A 22,133-nucleotide genomic window follows, 5' to 3' on the forward strand; every position below is an offset into this window, starting at 1 on the left:
AGAATTAATGAGTGGGAAGGGAAGACACAAAGGAAACATTGGAGAAGGGGAGTTTTGAGCTAGGTCTTAAAAGAAGTGATAGGAATGAATGGGTGAAGAGAGGCCAGCAGAAAATTCCAAGTAAGAAAATGCATTGAAGTAGTAAAAAGAAAGATGTCCAAGGTTCAACTAGGAAACTGATGTAGCCAAAGCACTAGGGAGCAAAAAGATATTATTCTGGGCTAAGGAATTTAGACTTAAAGGTGGTAACCAATATATAGTCATTGTCTGTTCTCAAGCTAGGAGTAACATGGGAACGGTATTTCAAAGGGAAAAATTCTTGGCACCTGCTAGTAAGAAGGATAAGCCTGAAAAGGGATGAGGGCATGACTAGTGCAGTCCTCCATGAATGAGGGAATGAGAGCAGTGTGGTAGATACGGACCCAACAAGATAACTTTCAGGGAGGGGATTGCCAGAATCATAACCTCCAGACAATAAAGGATATAGTTAAGAAGAAATCCAAGTCATCCTCAAAGTTAAGAGATTAAAGAACCAAACAAGATGAAGGAAATTGGAAAAGAATGATTTAGTGTATGGCACGAGGTGGGGGAGGCTGTAGTTTGAGATATATTAAGTTTTCAGAACGTTAAATATCCACGAGGTTTCAGTTAGGATGGATTTTTAGCACCCATTTTTTATGGTAAAATTAATTTTATATAATTTTAGTTGACCAAAGCCAATTCAAGTTACACAAGTTAATTCCAAATACCAGAAAGTCTTTGAAAAAAAATCTACTTTTAGTCCAGTAATGAAGAATCCGAAAAGCTTTATAAACCACAGCTATTTTGAAATCCTGGGTAAGATACCATTCATGTTGAACCATATGCATTGTCAGTTTTCCACCATTTTGACTCACAAAAACAGCAACTTCGTATGATTCAAGATTCAACCTAATGCTACATGATTATTGTCCTGGAGACCAAATCTACCTATGAAAAGATAGATATTTTTATCTCACTCACTTGGGTCCCCACATTCAGCTGTTTGTCATTCGTTCCTTTATTGTGCACAGCATTGTCACAAAATCCAAATCCCTTCTTAAGTCTACAGAAAATTCCTCACAGGTAAAAATATCAGCCCCCACTTCTGCGGCACTTCCTATGTGTCAGATACTGTGTGTACCATTTGCATATTTAAATCGAACAGACCTGTTTGGGAGGGGTTTTATTTTCCTAATTTAACAAACTCAACCCAGTTACTATGTGTTAAAGCAGGAACTAGAACCCAGGACTCCTTGACTCCATGTACAAAGTCAAACCATAGGTCTCCAAAGCACCCCAAAGCCTTGGGTTGTGTCTACACATGAAAAGGACAAACAAGAATGAAAACAATTAGCTAGAGTTGCAGTAACTGACCAGGGCATTCAGGCCAAAACCACTAGTTGGGGTCTGCACGAAGTGTCCTGAAAATTAAGGTAAAATAGTTTGGGACTTGAGTCACCCAAATAATTCAGAATAGTTCCAATAACACCCAAATAAAACTCAGGTTTTCAGTTTATTTTTCTTTGTGTATAGTAAGTCTTAAAAGCAGTTTGCCTTCCCAGGACTTTGTTAAAGATACATGCTGTATCACTCTTAGGATAAAGAAAAGCCATCTTTTTTGGTTTTTTTGATGATCACCTTGTTAACTACTCCATTTACCTCACCCTAGTGGAAGCCTTAGCTGGCTGACCCCACCTCCTCTGACCTCCTTCATGATCCTCTGGGATTTGAGTGACACATTAACAAGACCCTGTCATAGCATGGTTACATGCTCCCTGTAATTTTCCCTAATTGTTCAGTGATGACTGGCTTGTTCTCTGCTCCACCCCATTACAGAGCCCTTGAAGGCAAGACATGCTCTGTTACTTCTTCCGTCACTCCTGTGGGGCCTGGGGACTGCAAGTACTCCGGTTGATGTTTTAAGACCTGACCGATGAATTTATTTTAAATTCTTGCATTACTTCCTAAGGAATCAACTGTCTGTGGACTGAAAGGATCAGGAAAATGTTGCATGGATCAAGAAGAGAGGTCTTTTGTGGGGCGCCTGGGTGGCTCAGTCATTAAGTGTCTGCCTTTGGCTCAGGTCATGATCTCAGGGTCCTGGGATCAAGCCCCGCATCGGGCTCCCTGCTCTGCGGAGAGCCTGCTTCTCCCTCTCCTACTCCCTCTGCTTGTGTTCCCTCTCGCTGTGTTTCTCTCTGTCAAATAAATAAATAAAATCTTTAAAAAAAAAAAAAATATTTAAGAAGAGAGGTCTTTTGTAAATAGACAGGAAAAAGTAAGTATCTGGTGTTCTCCTTCAGTTGGGATTGACTGAAAAATACCCACATAAATGCAAATGTATTCATTTCCTGTTCTTTTCGGTGAGTAAAGTAAAAGGAAGTGAATTCAGGAAGTAAAGCGTCTTAAAATGCTTCAAAAATTAGCAGGCCCATGACTTTCATGAGGCCAATCACCACAGAAGCATTTTCCTTCAGAAGCTTTACAATTTTCTGTGCCTTAATCTGGTTGACCAGCACCCTTCCCCTCAACAAGTACTATGAGAGATGTAAGCAATGCATCTTCATGCTCATGGCAAATAAATATCTGTTAATAATACCTGAGACCCAGCATAGAAGCTTAAAACCTAATTCCTGATGCCAAATGAGGAAGCCCAGAGTCCAGTAAATCTGCCCAGGAAGCCATTACAGTCCTCTGAGGGTGGGAAGAATTCCACTCAGGGGTGCTCTGTGACTCTGGCACCTCCATTCTGTGTCCGGGGTGTCAGAGGTATGGTCCTGACTCTGAAGTCTCACACTTAGAAATTCCTGTACATCTTTCAGGAACTCTGAAGTTCTATTTGTATTTTGTTTTGTTTTGTTGAGATGTGTACCAAACTGTATAATGAAGATGAATTCCAGCCCTTGGATCCATCCCAGGAACCTATATTCCCTCCTGAACTAATAGTAAGACGCTTTACTTTTGTTGTTTCATAACATGACGTGGTACAAGCCTTTTTGCAGTATGCTCTGGAATTACTGAGTTTTAGACATTAGAATTTGGAAGTGTGTCCAGTGTGATAACCCACATTATGAATTTTTTGGTTCCACTATAAATAATTTCAAGCAGATAGCTTAGAAGATTGGTACTGCCAGGACCTCAGACATGCTTTGGTTCACCCCTTCAGTCAAAGATCCTGAGCTCAGAGAGTATAGGTAACTTATTCAAGGTCACACAGCTACACTGTGAGATATGTTAAAGATATCTTGTAAAATGATACTTACTATAATGGAATTACATTATTCTTACTATTAGCCTCTGTGATTTCAACTCAGTGGGGAGAAATAGAATAATATAAATAGTGTGTATGTTCATCATTGCATTCCATGACTATGCTCAGAAGCGAACATGAGATGGGGGATATGATTCTCTACTGGCTTCCCAGAGGGTCACAGTCCCCACACACCCCTCAGAGTGTGAGAACTTGGACTCACTATTTAAAGAGTATACACACACACGTGACATATATATGTGTGTATATATAAAGAGAGAGTTGTAAAAAAAAAAATTTACACTATACCTGGTGAATGATTTAAGAGATTTTTCAAGGATAATTTTGCCTATAAGCAATTTTTGTCATACCGAAACACCGAATCCCCAAAAATGAGGCCCCTTGGAGTCACTGTTAGGGCAGACCTAGAACAAGAAGCCTGGCCCTTTAACTAAGACACTTTCATTTTCATTTTCCATGATGCCTCCTCTTCAGACACTCACTTCACAAATATAGATAGAGTTTGCTCTACTCTATATGCAGTTGTTGATGGAGAGATACCTATTATGATGTTTATTCAGTGGTGCCCACATGGATCTTATCAATCTAAGTAGTTTCAAACAGGCCATCCTTTCCTGATCAATACAAGGTAGGTCACCTCAGAAAACTAAAATGACCCATCAGACCATTTGGACAACCAGAGCAGTGGATATATTCATGGCATGTAGCTCAGCAGCCTTACTCAAAAGCCTGTTGGATTTGTTTCTCTGCAGAGAATGGCAGAAGATCCAAACAAGAGAAGGCTGACATTCCAGGGGGAGAGGACCACCTGGATTGCCCCTGTGACCCTCAATGACCTTCTGGAGCTGAAAGCCAATTTCCCTGAGGCCCCCCTCATCATGGGGAACACTGCAGTGGGTGGGTGGTTTTTAAGCATGTTCCTTAGTCTAGCTCAGGTAACCTAGACATCTGTCTCTCTTTTTAAACTCTTCAGAAATGTAGTTCATTTTAATTAATAGATACCTATGGTCCTTTAGAATGCTACATTGTTTTCTTTTGCAAATGGTGTTGTTTGTGTCACAATTTTCACTCTGGATTATCAGTGAGCAACATCTGTTAGCACCCATTGACTTCCTTTTCTAATTACTTTAAATGCTTTTCTCCTTAAGGACCCAGCATTAAATTCAGAGATGAATTCCATCCAATTTTCATATCTCCACTTGGCCTTCCAGAACTATATTTTGTGGACTACACAGATGATGGTATGAACCTTCTTTTTCCTTGACTGTTGATAGGCTATGAGTAATTATATGCACTGGGCTTATTTGAGCACTTCATAGAATATCCGACCTCATTTATTCATTCAGAAATATTTATTCAGCATCTACTATGTGTCCTCTATGAGTTTTATCAAACTGAATTATTTCAGCTATGCCGCTGAGTACTACATGGTCCTAGGAGCCATAATGGTGGGAAGATGCCATGTTGGTTGTCCAGATATAGAGAGATTGACTGAATAAGGAGACTTAAGACATTGGCTGACCTGTAGGAAAGGTTCTTGCCGGATATTAGTGCCTGATTCATAAATTTGCTCAAGGCTCAGCTTATACCCACACATATTCAAAAAAAAATTCTGGGACACAAAATTTGAAAATTTAATTGTGACTATCTTATTTATTTTTATAGTCTTTTCACAATTTACCAAATGCTTTCACATCTCTTGTTTCTTTTAATCCTCATGACAGTCCTGGAAGGCAGAGATAGCAGGTGGTAGCCTTGGTATCTCCTTTCTCCTAAAGAAGATAAAAAATCAAAGGAGTTAAGTAAATTTCCCAACTTCACACAGCTAACACATGATCAAATCAGGACTAGACTCCAGGGTTTCTTACTTCTAGTCAAGTTCTCCTTCCACATAATGCACTGAATAAGACTGAGACACATATCCAAACTCAGCATTTGAATAGATAACAGGGTATAGGAGATAAAAATTCTTTCTTTCTTTTTTTTTTAAGATTTTGTTTATTTATTTGACAGAGAGAGACACAGCAAGAGAGGGAACACAAGCAGGGGGAGTGGGAGAGGGAGAAGCAGGCTTCCCGCGGAGCAGGGAGCCTGATGCAGGGCTCGATCCCAGGACCCTGGGATCATGACCTGAGCCGAAGGCAGACGCTCAACAACTGAGCCACCCAGGTGCCACCTAGGAGATAAAAATTCTACTTTAAAATAAGGTTCTCCCCAATGAGTAAACAGAAATCAAATGAGAAATTATCTGCTTTCCCCTCTGATCTGCTAATTTTAAGTCAATCTGCCCATTCATTTTTTTTTTTTAACCTGTTGGAATGTTCATATCAGTGGACTCATAGGAAGAAATGGGGCAAGGGGAGGCCAGGCTGATACAGGAGAGGGTTGGAAGTAAGGTGTGGAGGTACTTGGTTAGGGTGGGGTGGGAGTGAAGGGACTGGGGAGGAGGGAGAGCCTATAACACTAAGTCAATGTTTCTCAACCTTTTCATTATTGCCTCACTAGGGAGCAATAGACACTTACCCCCTAATCATCCCTCCACGAAATTTTAACACCATAGATAGACCATATATCTGTTTATGTACAGTATGTATATCAGGGCTTTATACATCAAAAGAGTAAGATTTTCTTCACCCCTTTTGGGCTGGTATTACCTTCCTTGAGAATGTATGAACTAGATGACATCACTACTCAAAGCATTCCCTGAAAGCACACTTGCAAGCAAAACTGACCCAAAGTACAGACAAGTGTCTATTCTTCTTGTTCTGTTAAGGGAACAATATGAAGAGATGGCTGTAGAAGAAGGGCAAATGGGCAATGCAAATGTGTAGGTCACTTCCCACTTAGACTTCATGATCTTTTAAAAGTCTTATAGAATCAGGGCGCTTTGGGTGGCTCAGTTGAGCATTGACTCTGAGTTTTGGCTCAGGTCATGATCTCAGTGTCATGGGATCGAGCCCCACATGGGACTCTGTGCTCAGCTCAGAGTCTGCTGGAGATTATCTCTCTCTTCCTCTCCCTCTGCTCCTCCCCCTGCTCGCTCTCTCTCTCTTTCTAAAATGAATAAATAGGGCGCCTGGGTGGCTCAGTCGTTAAGCGTCTGCCTTCGGCTCAGGTCATGATCCCAGGGTCCTGGGATCGAGTCCCACATCGGGCTCCCTGCTCGGCAGGAAGCCCGCTTCTCCCTCTCCCACTCCCTCTGCTTGTGTTCCTGCTCTCGCTGTGTCTCTCTGTCAAATAAATAAATAAAATCTTTAAAAAAAAAAAATAAATAAAATAAAATAAAATGAATAAATAAAATCTTAAAAAAAACCACAAAAGTCTTATAGAATCTTGACTGAAATTTTTATATTTGATCAATTTATTCAGGAAAACACTAAATTGGGAATTAACACAGTAATGAGTTTCAGATATCTGTGGTTGGTATGTCCTAAAATGTGTGGCACATGTGACTGTGTACATGACCGAGAAAAAGAATTTGGTACTTTATTTGGGAATAAAGCAAATTGCCAGAAATATCTTTACCTTTCATTTTTCTAAGTTAATATAAAAAGAGAAGATATACTTGAAAGATTATTTCTATGTAGTCCATACATCTTGTTATAATTCACCTTCAGTTTATATCCCACTGTCTTATTTTCAGGAGTGACAATAGGTGCAGGTTGCAGCCTGGCCCAGTTGAATGATGCCTTACATCTTACTGTTTTGGAGCAACCAAAGGAGAAGACTAAGACTTACCGTGCTCTCCTGAAGCATCTGAGGACCCTTGCTGGAGCTCAGATAAGGAATATGGCGGTATGCACCCTAGTGTGATATGAAAGAAGCTACAGTTATAGACAGTCACACAGTGTGTTCAGTTTAGCAAACGTTACTCTGAAGAGGAATCCCCAATCAATATCGAACAAGTCCCTACAATGTAAGTGTGAGTGTGTGTATGTGCCCAAAGTGAGAGTTACCACACTGCATGTATGTGTGTGTCTTAAGTGAGAAATGGCATATTATATCACAAGATTATGGTACTGGAGTCTGAAGATGCCCAAATTCTAAACCCAGTCTCTCACCCATGAATGGTATGATCCTGGAGAAGCCACTTGACCTCTTTAAGCCACTGTTTTTTCATTTTAAGAGTTAAGGTTCAGGGGCGCCTGGATGGCTCAGTTGGTTAAGCAACTGCCTTCGGCTCAGGTCATGATCCTGGAGTCCCAGGATCGAGTTCCGCATCAGACTCCCTGCTCAGCGGGGAGTCTGCTTCTGCTTCTGACCCTCTCTCCTCTCGTGTTGTCTCTCTCTATCTCATTCTCTCTCTCAAATAAATAAATAAAATCTTAAAAAAAAAAAAAAAGAGTTAAAGTTCAACCACATGGACTGTCCAGCCCTAACAGTCTATGAAATATGTCTTATCCAAGGTAGAGTAAGAAGAGCCTACATCTCGAAAATACTCTTTTTTGGCTGTTTCTTGTCTTAAACCTTTGCACTGAGCTCAGTTTCTTAACATGTGCATCCCACATATCTATTCTTTGATGCCCCCCAGTTGTCTAGCTTATTGAGGTTTCCTTATTATTTAAGATTTAAGAGTAATTGGTTTGGGCCACTGCCCATTCCACACATGACTTTGGTGTGGGGCATTTCTCCTGATTGTCTCTGCCCTTATTTCTGTTGGTTCTCAAAATTCACTATGTGTTTCCACCTTCTGCATCTTCTGTTCCTTTTTTGGACCAGGTTATTCCTCTCAACATCACCCCTTGCCCACCATCCCGTCAAAGTTTCTCATTCAAGCCTATGTCTGAAGCAACTCTGTTGATGGTTTGGAGTAACAGACGGATTCCACCCCACAGCAGCACAGCAAGCATTTTGAGTGAGAATGCTACATATCCCGGTTCTTTAGAGTTCGCTCAGAGTCCAGTCCCCATTTCCCCCCATGTTATTGGACACTCATCCTAGGGTCAGCTCTCAAAGAAATTTTCTTCCAATAAGTTTGAACTGGGGTCAGGGGTGGGAATCTTGCACAATATGTGGCCTGACTCTATTTAGTTGCCCTAAAACCAGTACCGGATCATTCTATGAAACAAAGAAGAGAATTAAAAAATTAAAACTTACACAAGATCCCTGTACACATAATTCCTTATTTGTCAAATAACTAGCTTAAAAAATGTTATCTTTTTTTATTTAGACTTTAGGAGGACATGTGGTGAGCAGACCTAATTTTTCTGACCTAAATCCCATTTTAGCAGCAGGAAAGGCTACCATCAATCTGATATCTAAAGGTAAGAGATAAGCTTTAGGCATTCGTTTTATAATTGTCACGGTCAGTTATGTAGCTCCTTTCATAAACCATGAGTTAGGAACCCAAGTATATCTAACTTAGACTCACCAAATATATAGGCTATATCTATATTACCTCAAATGTAAGGATGAAACTGAGATCAATTATTCTGTTCTCAGATGCGCTATATCTTGTAGATCAGATAAGTTACTGCACCTGAGAATTTTTCTTAACTATTTGGCCACATTTATATACAGTCCAAATTGTAGTATCAAAGCATTTTTTAAATGAGATGTGTATCTGCAGTTTTAAAGCTTTATAGCACATTTCATTTCAAACTTTTATAAAGATGGAAATTTTTCTTACAGGATTTTTCATTCTTTTTTCTTAAGACTTTATTTTTAAATAATCTTATACACAATGTGTGGCTCAAACTCACAACCCCAAGATAAAGAGTCACATGTCTACCAAATGAGCCAGCAAGGCACCTCTAGGACTTTTCATTCTAAACAAAATCAAGTTTGTGGGGCATATTACTCATTACTTCTCTCTTTATTCAGAGACAGCTTGAGCTTTGCCAAGGGAAAATTATTTAAACTTAGTGAAATAACAATAAATGCATATTATTCATAGAGCTATTGATGTAAGATACCCCCTCTTTGATTAAAATCACATTTTTAGGGGCATCTGGGTGACTCAGTCAGTTGAGCATCCAGCTCTTGATTTCGGCTCAGGTCATGATCTCAGGATCATGGGATTGAACCCTGCCTCAGGCTCTGCACTGAGCAGGGAGCCTGCTTGGGTTTCTCTCTCTCCCTCTCCGCCCCCTCCCCCCCAGCTCACATGCATGCTCGCTCTCCCTCTCTCTCAAAAAAAGAAAAGAAAAAGAAAGAAGGAAAGTAAAGGAAAAAAATCACATTTTAAAAAGCACAGTGGATCAAATAAGAGAGTATTGTAAACTGTTTAAGAAAAAAAAGCTATATATCAGGCCTTTCACCTCTGCCACTTGTCCCATCCCTAGCACTTTGAAGATCATTTAACCTCTCTGGATCTCTGGGCCTCAGTTTTCCCACTTGTGAAACACATTGTACTATGTTGTTTCCAAATAGCTTTAAAGTTCTTCAAGGCCAAAATTTGCGAGTGGTGTATAATGCATGCTAAGAACCAGAAAAGACTTTTCTTTTCTTTTTTTTTTTTAGATTTTATTTATTTATTTGAGAGAGAAAGAGAGAGAGCAAGCACGGGTGGGGTTAGAGACAGAGGGAAAAGGAGAAGCAGACTCCCTGCTAAGCGGGGAGCCCAACACTGGGCTCAGTCCCAGGACCCCGAGAGAATGACCTGAGCCGAAAGCAGACACTTAACCGACTGAGCCACCCAGGCGCCCCCAGAAAAGACTTTTCAGATTATCTGGTCCAGCCATGTCGTTCTACAGATGAGGAACCAGAAGCCCCAAAAGGGTCTGTGACTTGCCTAAGGTGACCCAGGTTGGACGCTGAAACCAGAAACCACATCTTCTGGCTTCCAGCCTGCACTCTCTCTTTCCACCAGATGCATCATACCTATCCCTTGCTATGTATTCTCCTGTTCGATAAATTCATTCTAATCAAGGTCATTTTCTCTAATAGAAGGAGAATGGCAGATTCCTTTAAACGGCCATTTCCTTGAGAGATCGCCTGAGGCCTGCCTTAAATCGGAAGAGATTGTGTTATCTGTTTATATTCCCCACTCTACTCAGGTAAAGGCTTCCTGCTCACTGCCCACCCAGAGGGAGCTCAGCTTACCCTGCAGGGAGACTTTGAGGCTGCTCTTAGGAAGGGGCAAATTCTCAGAGGACCATTTGTTTTGCTTTCATATCAGGGCAACATTGTGACTTTCGTGGACCCTAGGCACTTTTGCCTTTGTGGCTCCCTTCCTCCATAAAAAGTAAAATAAAAATTTAAAAAATATGACTTTTTCGTATAAAGATGAAAATAACCCAAATATCATTCAGTGTTATATACTCATTATTATTATATTCATTTTTTCTTTTGTTTTTAAAAGAACTTTAAAGGAAAAAATTTCTTGATATTCTAAGACTGTTGTAGAGTGATAGATGGGAGCTACACTTGTGGTGAGCACAGCATAAAGTATAGAGATGCTGAATCACTATGTTGTACCCCTGAAACTAATGTAACATTGTGTGTCAACTATACTGAAATAAATTTTTTTTTTCTAAAAAAAGAATAACATTTCTGTGGGCCCTATCTCTCTGCAAACAGAGAGCCCTTTGTGTGAGGAGTTGAATTTTTGGTTTCAGATAAATATTCATCTTAGCCAAGATTGAGTAAATTTTATAATCAGTTTCATCTATAGCAAGTTAAAGTTCATGATCATAAAGATACTTCCAAATCAACCAACATTTATTAACCACTTTAAATAAAATTATTTATGTATTAACTACCTACCACTCGACATGCCAAGCACAGTGCTGAATCCAGAAGACGCTCCATGTATTCATAAGACATGGGTTCCTGTCCTCAAAAGTCTCTAGATCTGAGAAGAAGGGCTTGAAATTGGAAATAGCTAATCATCTCAGACAGGAAACAGGTGCACAAAGAGCCAGGGCAGTTCCAGTGACAGGGAGAAGTCCTCCTTTGGTGTTGCTCAAAAGGGAGGGAAAGCAGCTGGGATAGAGCAAAGATCAGTAGAGAGAAGTGGGTGCTCATTCCAGGCGGGAGAACAGCTTGGGGGTGGGGGCTAGGTGGAATGGCAGGTTGGAGGCCAGACAACAGGGCAAGGGGGCTGGGGCAGCCCTGTGAGATGTGGCTGGGAGGGAGGCTGGGGCTCCATCACCAAGCAGATCTATTGTTCCATCAAGGAGTTGGTTTGCACATGTTCTAGCAGACAGCCTTCTTTGAAGGCTTTAAAGCAAGGTAAAATCTTAATGAGAATGGTATTTTAGGAATGCCAATTAAAATAGAAGATAAAAAAATAGAGGATAAGCTGGTTGGAGGAGAAACTGAAGGTTGAATGGCTAGTTAAGAGGCTAATGCAGTCATGCTGTAATTCAGGTGGGTGAGCATGAGGGTGGTGGCAACAGGAATAGGGAGGAAAGTCCCCACCAGTCAGTACAGTGGACTAAATAGGATCAAGTGTGTCTCAAGCATCTCTTTATCACTTTTGCTTTCTAAATCAAAAGTGTTTTATCTTTGGCAGGGTCCACAGTGGCACCCCTACCCCCAGCAAGATGCTGGCCACACAAAGAGGTTCCCCTACTTTGTGGCTCTAATATTTCACAGTAGTAATGAGATTAAACCTAGAATGAGAGATTGAAATCTGGAAGGCGCCTTGAAGACCATGTGATCCAGTGGTTTCCAACCTTTTTTTTTAAGAGTAAAACTCTTCATTCACATGAAATTTATGTAGAATGCCAAACTAAAACAGTTAAAAGTGGAGGTGTTGTAGTTCATCCTGAGAGGTACCGCACCTCCTGATTTTCCCTTACCCCTCTCAGCAGCCCTGGAGGCACCATTTGATCAAACCCAACCTTCTCATTTTTAAAGAAAGTTAAGACCCAAACAGTTCAAATCACTTGCCTGAGGCCACATGTGGTGACTCAGATTTGAAAGTAGGTGACCATCAACTCTGGAGCCAGACTGCTTAGATTTCAACCCCAATTCTGCCACTTACTGTATGACCTTGTACAAGTTACATAACCTCTCAGTTTCCTCAACAGTAAATTAGAAATGAGGACAGTTGCTCTGAGGATAAAATATTAGTACTTGTAAAGCACGGGGGCCAGTACTCACAGCCAACACTGTGGTAAAAAGCATTGTTTACAGGATCCTTTTCATTACAGCTGTTCATCAGAGTTACTGCTATACGGCAGAGAGTGGAGAAGAACACTAAAGATTCTGAGTGCTTTTTGGTTTCCAGTGGCACTTTGTGTCAGGACTCCGGCTGGCCCAACGTCAGGAGAATGCCTTTGCCATTGTCAATGCGGCATGAGTGTGACGTTTGAAGATGGTACAGACACGATTAAGGACCTTAAAATGTTCTATGGAAGCGTTGGCCCCACTGCTGTCTCTGCAAGCCAAACATGCAAGCAGCTCATTGGGAGGTATGTCCCAGCACATCTGGATATGAAACTCAGGACTTTGTATTTTAATATTTTAATGAAAATAACAGTTGGAGAATTTTTTTCTGATTACATACATATTACATAATCATATAGGAAATTTAAGCACTGTGGAAGAATTATAAAGAAAATAAAAGTCACCCAAAAGCCAACCTTCCTCAAGATACAATTCTTTTATTGCAGTTTCTATAATAAGATGAATGTACAAATTAATCTAAGTAGATAATATCATCAAATTTTCATTTTTAATTAACCAGCAAAATAAGTAAATGTTTCTAATACTGTACCCTAAGACATCTGAAAATGTCCTTACACCAGAGAAAGAAGATGAAATAGTCTAAAAGTTTAAATGGCCTTCCTCCTATCACTCTCATTGCTTCTAGTGTTTGGAAAGTAAGTTTTTAAAAATTCTTCCCACCAGTGCTTTTACAATAATTTTTATCTACCCATAATATTCATTGTCAACCGTGCAATGCAACTTAATGCAGCTTTTTTTCTCGGATACTAAAATGAGTCGATGCTTTCGAAACATTTCTATAGAAACTTTCATTTGTGAAAATGTTACAACTATCATCAATAATTGGGTCATTTGCTGGTCATTAGCCTGTATGTGAGTGCAAGGCATGGCCTGTTTGCTGGGGATGCAGCAATGAACAAGACAAAGTTCCAGATCTTGGGAAACTCTGATTTTAGTATTTTGTTACCCCAGCTCTCTGAGCTAAAGTCAACATTCCCAGGCCATGGAGTTACAGATAATAATAAAGGAGGATGGTAAGGAAATTGGAAACCGCTGCACCAGATTCTAAAGAAAGCTAGTGATATATCAGAGGGTATTTTGTCCAGACTTCAAAGATGAATACAGATTTTCTCCATCTTCCCTTGCTCTGTCAGTTTAGTCTGTCTTCCCCTCTCCTGTGACGTGTGTTTACATTCTTTTCTTTTTTCTTTTTTTTAATTTTATAACTACATTTTTTTAAAATTTTTTAATTTTGCTACGAGGCTCTGGGATGACCACATGCTGAGTGATGCCTGCCGATGGGTCCTGGAGGAGATCCACATTCCGCCAGTAGCTGAGGGTGGCATGGTAGAGTACAGGCGAACCCTCATCATCAGCTTGCTCTTCAAATTCTACCTCAGAGTGAGGCAAGGACTGAATAAAACGGTAAGTGACTTCTCTGGGCCTCTGAGTGCCTTGACATTCTGAGCGTGAGTCTGCACATGAAGGACTTCCCCTTTCCTGCCCTACTGCAGGAAGGGTATCAGGAAGGGATGGAACCACAGTGTGGTGCTTCCCAGCCTCCTCTGTCCCTCTCCCGCCCTCTCCCTTCTCCTGGGCTGGGAAGGGGACAATCTTGCTATTACATTTGTCCTATAGGTTGTGTGACAATACTAATACACAATGTCAAGTTGATCTACAGGAATGAAAAGGTTTCAGTAATGAAATTATAACATCTTTTCCTATTTTAAAGAAAATTTTCTTGTTAAAACAATACCTTCTTTAATATTTAGAAAATGTGGATAAGCCAAAAAGGAAGAGAAAATCCTTTGTAATCCCATCACCTGTAGATAACCGTTATTAACATTTTAGTGTGTATCCTTCTAGGCTCTTCTTTATGGATGTGTGTATATATGTCACACGTATACGTCTATAGAACTGGTTAGCATAGCTTGCTTGCTTCACTTAGTAACAAACAGCTTTCGGTGTCATTAAATATTCTTCATGACAAAATGACATAATGGTTGCATGATGTGTCTATGGATAGCCATTATTTGATCTGTTCCTTATTTTTGGATATTTAGATTGCTTCTGGTTTTTTAACTGTTTTTTTCTTACCTAGCCTAGTTTAAAATGACCTTCACAGGCAGTGTTTCTCAGAATACGGTCCCTGACTATGAGTGTCCCCATGACAAGTCGTGAGCTGACCCAAAAATGGCAGATAAATGGCTACACACATTTCTTTTAAGGCTGAAAGCTTTACTCTGTTAGTTCAGCCAGTCCCTTTTTATCATTTTTATTAACATTATTTATTAGTAGCATTATCATAATATTCTTTATAAATTATTGTATACACTTATTTATTACATATATTCAGTATATATGTATATAATCTGTGTATATCTAATGTTATTACATATAATTTATTAAATATATGTCTCTTGTTTTCTATTCTTATATATTATCATATGTTCTCTTACAGATTATGACTATATATTCTATCTTTATAGAAAATGCAAAAACAGAGAAGCAAAAATTTTAAAAATCAACTGTAAGCCAATAATCCTACCATAAAAACTGTTAACATTTGGAATACATACATATATATTTCTCTTTTCTTTTTTTAACAAGAAAAAGGGATCATACTGTACATAAATTTTTGTAATCCATTTTTTCACTTAATTATAATTCATGAGCATTTTTAATGTCCATAAATACACTCCTATAAAATTATTTTTAATATCTGCAAAATATTATATCTTATGGATGTTCCATAATTTGTTTAGTCAGTTCCCTCTTATTGGATATGTAGGTTAATTCTAGTTTCTTTACTGTGACAAATGATCTGTAGCTGAACATACTTGTAGATTAATCTTCGTCTGCTCCCTCAGTTGCTTCTTTGAGATATATGCCCAGAAGATTGGCCCAGACTTGAAAGAACAGCCTCTGTTTGGAAGTGCACATATTTCCACCCATTCGAAAGGAGAGCTGGTCATAAAGGAAGTCTCCACTTCCTAGAAATAGCATTCTCTTTCCTGTGTGCATCAGCAGATATAGTCATGCTGCTGCTAGCCTAGGGAGCTCGAAGCTCAGGGCTCTCTCCCAGCAGATCTGGGAGAATAAATGGGATAACCTATTTCTTTTTTTTCTTTTTAAGATTTTATTTATTTATTTGACAGAGAGAGACACAGTGAGAGAGGGAACACAAGCAGGGGGAGTGGAAGAGGGAGAACCAGGCTTCCCGCAGAGCAGGGAGCCCGATGCGGGGCTCGATCCCAGGACCCTGGGATCATGACCTGAGCCGAAGGCAGACGCTTAACAACTGAGCCACCCAGGCGTCCCGGATAACCTATTTCTACATGTGTTTCTCCAAGCTAGTGACTCAGAATGTAAAGTTAAATGTGAAATGATCTTCTTTTCAGGATCCCCAGAAGTTTTCTGATATCCCAGAAAGGTTCATGAGTGCTCTAGAAGATTTCCCCATAAAAACACCCCAAGGAATTCAGATGTTCCAGGTCAGTGGGGAGAGTTTTTTATTTTTTAATCTTTCTATGCATTCAGATGCATGCATTATGCATATATCTCCCTCTTTTCAATAGCTATATTTTTAATTATTTGTAAGGGTCATGTCTACCAAAGCCAGCCGACATTACCCATTGTCACTCACATACAATTTCACTATTTGCTTGGTTTAGCTTCTTTGCTTTTACTCCAGACTTCATAAGGAATTAGATTCTAAACGTCCCTCCTCAACTATTTCAGTTTTGTTGCTTAAAATGTTCTCCTTTTCTTAGTGAATGCCTGTCCTTTCTTCAAAACCTAACTCTACATTCACTACTTCTAGGAAGCCTTCCTTGCTTTAATAAAGCCATCCTAAATCCCCCAGGAACTTGTGTATTTTCTTTGCACCATATTAGCTGTATAAACTGTTCTTTATTGCTATATGAAGTTGATCACGTTATTTTAATGTGTGTTTGTGTGTATTATGATACCCTTACAAGCTTGTAGAATCTTTAAGGATGAGAACAGTGTCTTCCTTTTGGAGAGGTGAGGGGGTAGATTATAGCCAGAATATATCTCTTACCATGGTACTCAATGGACATTTATTAACTTTGACTCACAGATATGGATACCAACTGCCTATAATTTTTCTTGACATGTGAGTAAGCCAGATATATCAGACGCAATTTTCAGTGCATGAGAATGTCTGGAAGTAAAATAACTGCTTTATTCATTGACAGTGTGTGGATCCCTACCAATCCCCACAAGACCCCGTCGGCCACCCAGTCATGCACCAATCAGCCATCAAACATGCCACAGGGGAGGCTGTATTTAGCGATGACATGCCCCCTATTGCCCAAGAACTCTTCCTGGCTGTAACCACCAGCACCAGAACTCATGCAAAGATCATGTAAGGAAATAAAAGATGTTTCTTTTTATTACTGGAATGCATTCACAATTTCGCATTAAAATTGAGAACTTATGGGGCACCTGGGTGGCTCAGTCGGTTAAGCATCTGCCTTCAGCTCAGATCATAATCCCAGGGTTCTGGGATGGAGCCCTGCATCGGGCTTCTTGCTCAGCGGGGAGTCTGCTTCTCCCTCTCCCTCTGCCTGCCACTCCCCCTGCTTGTGCTCTCTCTCTGCCAAATAAATAAATAAAATCTTTAAAAATAAATAAGTAAATAAATAAAATTGAGGCCTTATTATATATTTAAATCAGCTAAGAATATTCATTTCCTCTTCTGAGTGGAAATCAGTCATTTTTTAAGCAAATTCTTGAAAGAAACTAATGCCAAGAGTCCAAACACCTGCTAAACATCGGCACTTTTCAACATAGAATTTGGTCCCATGATTTAGTTATGAGGTCCATTGTAGTTTTTCCCTGAGTTTGAGGAATCATTTATATCGTACCCTGAACTCACCCCTGCAACTTTGATGTGCACTTTCGAATTTTCCCTCCTAGATCAATTGATGCTTCAGAAGCCCTGGCCCTTCCAGGTGTTGTTGATGTGATAAAAGCAGAGGACGTTCCAGGAGATAATAACCATCGGGGAGAGGTCTTCTATGCGCAGAATGAGGTGTGTGATTTGTATGGGGCCTATTATTCAAATGCTCATTTAGAAACACCAAAATGACTATTGTTTATGACTCTAATATCTGTGGATTCATGTTCACGTCACAAAGACTTACAGAGAACCAAGGACTCCATATCAGTGATTCTGAAATTCTCTCTTGAATTGTGGACCCTCTTGAGATTCTGATCATATGCCATAAGCCCTGTCAAAGACGGCTTCTTAAAAAAAATTGTGAAAACCATAGAAGCAATATAGAGCATAGGACATTAAAAGAACCAACAGAATTTCAGGATGACTGGATTAAAGTGTGCAAAATGGGAATAGTGAGGAATGCACCTAAAGATAGTCAGAAGCCAGGTAATTAAATTCTGTACCCAGTTTTTGTACCCTCTAAATCCCACTCAGTCCAGTGTTTTAAATTTATTCTCATAGGTAGGGGCGCCTGGGTGGCTCAGTCGTTAAGCATCTGCCTTCAGCTCAGGTCATGATCCCAGAGTCCTGGGATTGAGTCCCACATCGGGCGGGCAGGAAGCCTGCTTCTCCCTCTCCCACTCCCCCTGCTTGTGTTCCCTCTCTTGCTGTGTCTCTCTCTGTCAAATAAATAAATAAAATCTTTAAAAAAATTTTATTCTCTTAGGTAGAAAATAATCTTTCTTTTGGTCACAAGAACCCAGTGGGTAAATGTAAGAACGTGGGAACAGTAATTCCTTTTTTAATGATTCTGTGCCTTAGCTAATGGCGACATGTGCCTTTTCTGCGGGTGATTTGCATGGGTCAGATTGTCTGCACTGTGGCTGCTGACACCTATGCTCATGCAAGAGAGGCGGCCAAAAAAGTGAAGATCACTTATGAAGACGTAGAACCAAGGATTATCACAATAGAGGTAGTCAGGCCACTTCGTGTCTTCTAGAATGCCTAGGACGGTATACTTCTGGCAGAATTCAACTGCTGGAGTCACAAAATAGTATAATTTGGGTTCCATCTATACTCAGTGTTGTCTATAGTTTCAGAGTGAAGGCTCTAGCAATATGCACCTAGAGACATAATTCTGAGAATTTCTCTGCTTGGATTTCCCCTTCCTTCTGGTGACCACTTCTCCCATTGTCTCTTGCTAAGGCATGTCCTCTGAATACAGAGAAGTAACACCAGAGGAATGTCCTTATGACTTCATGTAAAACTAGCCAGTGGGAAAATCCAGAGCACTGTGAACTGAGAACAGTTGTGACACTTACTGAATTACAGCCTGGGTCCTCTGTCTCTGGCCCACTTCCTCCAAGCTCTGGAGACGGAAAACCCAGGTTTGTACTCTGACTCCATCTTTTGGGGGCCTCTTAATAGCAAGGAAATTTTGGCAAGTTACTTAAATTCCTCTTACTTTCTCAGCTGTAAAATGGGAACTATAAAAGCACCTACAGAAAAGGTCATTGCGAGGGTTAAATGAGAAAACCCAAGTAAAATGCCTAGAACAGCACCTGGGAGACATGGAATGCATGCAGTAAATATTTGCTATTATTTTTATTTTAGTTGTTGTTATTAATGGGGGGATGGTGCTTTGTAGCCCCAGGGTTTGGCAAAGAGCTAAGCCCGTGTTGTGTCTTATTAAATTTGTGTGATGGAGGGAGAGAGAATAGGTGGGTACATGAGCAGTATGAAACCCAGCCAAGTAGGCTGCAGTCTTCAATATCCTCTGATTCGCCTCTGTTCTTCCCAAGTGTTGCCAAGTTCAAGTCTTTTCCAGTTATCTTTTAAATGCCTTTAAGTCTGCCCCTTTCTTTCCATCTCAGTTTCACCCCCATCACACCCTTCAGTCCCGACCTCACCATTTATTGTCAGACTTACTACAGTTACCACTTAAAGAGGCTCTGGTACTCCATTTCAAACTGTCTACCCACCACATTAACTTTTCTAAGCCTCAGTGTTCATCAGGTCACTTTTCTTACACGATCATGTCCCCCTCGATAAGGTTCTTAGCATAGAACTCAAGGTCTTTCATAGTCCAACCTCAATTTACCTTTGAAGCTCATCCAGCTGCTTCTTGATAGAAAACCTGCTCCCCAGCCAGCCTGACCTTGTTCTCTTTTTGGCCCCTCAGCTTTATTTCAACCTCAAACTATTGCTTTCTGAGGTGCCCTTGACTTCAAATGATTTCCTCTCCCATCTCTAACTGTCCTAATTCCATGCAATTCAGTGCCTAATTTAGGTCACCTACACAAGGCCATTTCTGAGCGTTTGCAGCTCCACCAGCCTCCTCCTTGGCCTCTCTCAACCCTCTTACCCCACTCCCCACTCACACCATAAAGTTGGCACCTGAATACCCAACTGCCTCAGGTCATCCCTCAGCAATCTAGAGGCCATGTTTCAGATATGTTTGTTTCCCCCTCAGCTCTTTCTCAGAGCCCTGAACAAAACTGAGTCACCAATGCCTGTAGTCCATTGTATCCCAGTTTCTGCTGACTCTCCACACTGCTCAGATTGTCTGTTGTGGTGTGTGAATATCTGACAAAGCAAAAGCATAGCAGTTTGATGGATGAATGGCTTATTAGGATGTGAAAAAACAAAACTTTTTATTGTTTTGGTTTATTTGTTTTTCCCTTGCAGCAAGCGCTAAAGCACAATTCATTTTTTTCCATTGAAAAGAAAGTTGAGCAAGGAAATGTAGAGGAAGCCTTTAAGTATGTTGATCAAATCATTGAAGGTAAGTGGTCTTAGGCCAGAAAAGTAACTCCTCTGAAGTTGAAGACTCTAAGTTCAGTCATCTGGTTTGAGAAATACTGAAACTTCAAGGCAGAGCTCTCAACCCTAGTGTGATTTTTAAATCAAAATTTAAAATGCACAAATAATAAGTTTACAGTTTGAAATTTTATGTATCTGTACAAATCTATGTAAACACTACCCACATCAAGATACAGAACACTTCCAGGGTTCCTTCCCAGTTGGAAGAGCATGTAACTCTTGATCTTGGGGTTGTAAGATCGAGCCCCACGTTGGGTGTAGAGATTACTTAAAAATAAAATCTTTAGAAATATATATAGAGAACACTTCTAGCAGCCCAGAAAGGTTCCTCTTGCTCTCTCTCAATCAATAACTCTCCCAAAGGTCTTTATCACTACAGAAAAGTTTTACCTCTTTTGAACTTCATACAAATAAAATCTTACAGTATAACTTTCTTTGTGCCTACTTCTTTTATTCAACATTGTGTATGGAAGATTCATCCACATTGTAGCATAGATCAGTAGTTCTTTTTCATCATTTAGGAGTATTCCATTGTATAAATAATTCCACAATTTATTTATCCATTCTATCATTGATGGACTATTTAGCTATTTTCAACATGATGATGTTATTAATAAAGTTTCTATAATATTTTACATATCTTTTGGTGGACATAGCAGTCATTTCCACTGAAATATACCCAGGAGTAGAATTGCTAATTACCTTTAGTAGTTAATGCCAAACATTAAAAAAAAAATTTTGTTCCAAGTTGTACTCCCATTAGCAATTATGAGATTTCCATTTTTCTGTTGTTATCATCAGTCTTTTTAGTTTTATGTAATCTGGTGGAGTACTATCTCATTGTGGTTTCCATTGAATTTCTTTGATGACTAATGATATTGAATCCTTTTCATACATGTATTGGCCATTTTTAGATCGCTTTTGTAAAATATTTGTTCAAGTCTTTTGCCTGTTTTTTAATTAATTACAAGTGATAATTATAATTAATATTATGTTATATTGCCATAATTATATATAATTGATTTTAATATAATTAGTATAATAATTACTCGATTTACTTACAAATTTATAGAAGGTTTCTATGTTTTTGGTATAAGTTCTTTGTTGGTTCTAAATATTGCACATATCTTCTCCCAGCCTGTGGATTGCATGTTCAATGTCCTCATTATTCTTTTTCATGAACAAAAGTTCTTGATTTTAATGTAGAACAATTTGTCAGTCTTTTCTTTATGGTGCCCAATGTTGTTGAGCCCATGAAGAAATTCTTGCCTATCCAAAGGTCATGAAGATATTTTTCTATGTTTACTGCTAGAATCTTAATAAAATATTTTAGCCTTGACACTGAGGTCTATGATCCATCTCAAATTAATTTTTCTGTCTAGTATGACGCAGGGGTCAAGGTTCAGTTTTTTTCAAGTGGATATCCAGTTGACCCAGCACCATCTATTAAAAACTATCTTTTCCTTTAGTGAATTGCAGTGCAGCTTTTATGGTTTTCCAGGTGTCTACGTATGTGTTGTTCTATTTCTGAACTCTTTATTATATTGCATTCATCTGTTTATCTATCTTTGTAATAGACCACACTGTCTTACTTGCTGTAACTCTATTTTAAGTTTTGAAATCTGAGAGTGTAATGTCCTTTTGCTAATTCTTTCTCAATATGACCTTAGCTATTATAGGTTCTTTGCATTTCCATATACATTTATTGTCAGCTCATCAATTTTCACTAAAAATAACTTGCTGGGATTTTGACTGGAATTGCGTTGAAACATATCAACTTAGAGACTGGAAATCTTAACAGTATTAAGTTCCAATCCATGAGCAGGATAGACGCTGCCTTTTATTTAGGTTTACTTTAATTTCTCTCAGTAACTGTAGTTTTCACTATAGAGATTTTGCACATCCTTCTTAATATTTATACCTAGTATTTGGTGT

The 22,133-nt window shown here is 39.5% G+C and overlaps 1 protein-coding gene across 1 annotated transcript in view; it reads left to right on the forward strand.

Moving 5' to 3' along the window:
- The window catches only part of LOC118539737 (aldehyde oxidase 4-like), a 58,758-nt gene that overhangs the window by 12,425 nt on the left and 24,200 nt on the right, over positions 1–22,133 (forward strand). Inside the window, 15 exon segments of the mRNA XM_078071170.1 lie at positions 1,991–2,049; positions 2,275–2,299; positions 2,886–2,966; positions 4,045–4,189; positions 4,441–4,533; positions 6,936–7,087; positions 8,463–8,556; positions 10,181–10,290; positions 12,471–12,531; positions 12,534–12,654; positions 13,672–13,834; positions 15,811–15,903; positions 16,630–16,799; positions 17,354–17,468; positions 20,064–20,160. Of these exon segments, the coding sequence (XP_077927296.1) occupies positions 1,991–2,049; positions 2,275–2,299; positions 2,886–2,966; positions 4,045–4,189; positions 4,441–4,533; positions 6,936–7,087; positions 8,463–8,556; positions 10,181–10,290; positions 12,471–12,531; positions 12,534–12,654; positions 13,672–13,834; positions 15,811–15,903; positions 16,630–16,799; positions 17,354–17,468; positions 20,064–20,160 (1,579 nt within the window).

Source organism: Halichoerus grypus, chromosome 4 (genome assembly GCF_964656455.1).
Source record: "Halichoerus grypus chromosome 4, mHalGry1.hap1.1, whole genome shotgun sequence".
In the NCBI taxonomy this organism is placed as follows: Eukaryota; Metazoa; Chordata; class Mammalia; order Carnivora; family Phocidae; genus Halichoerus; species Halichoerus grypus.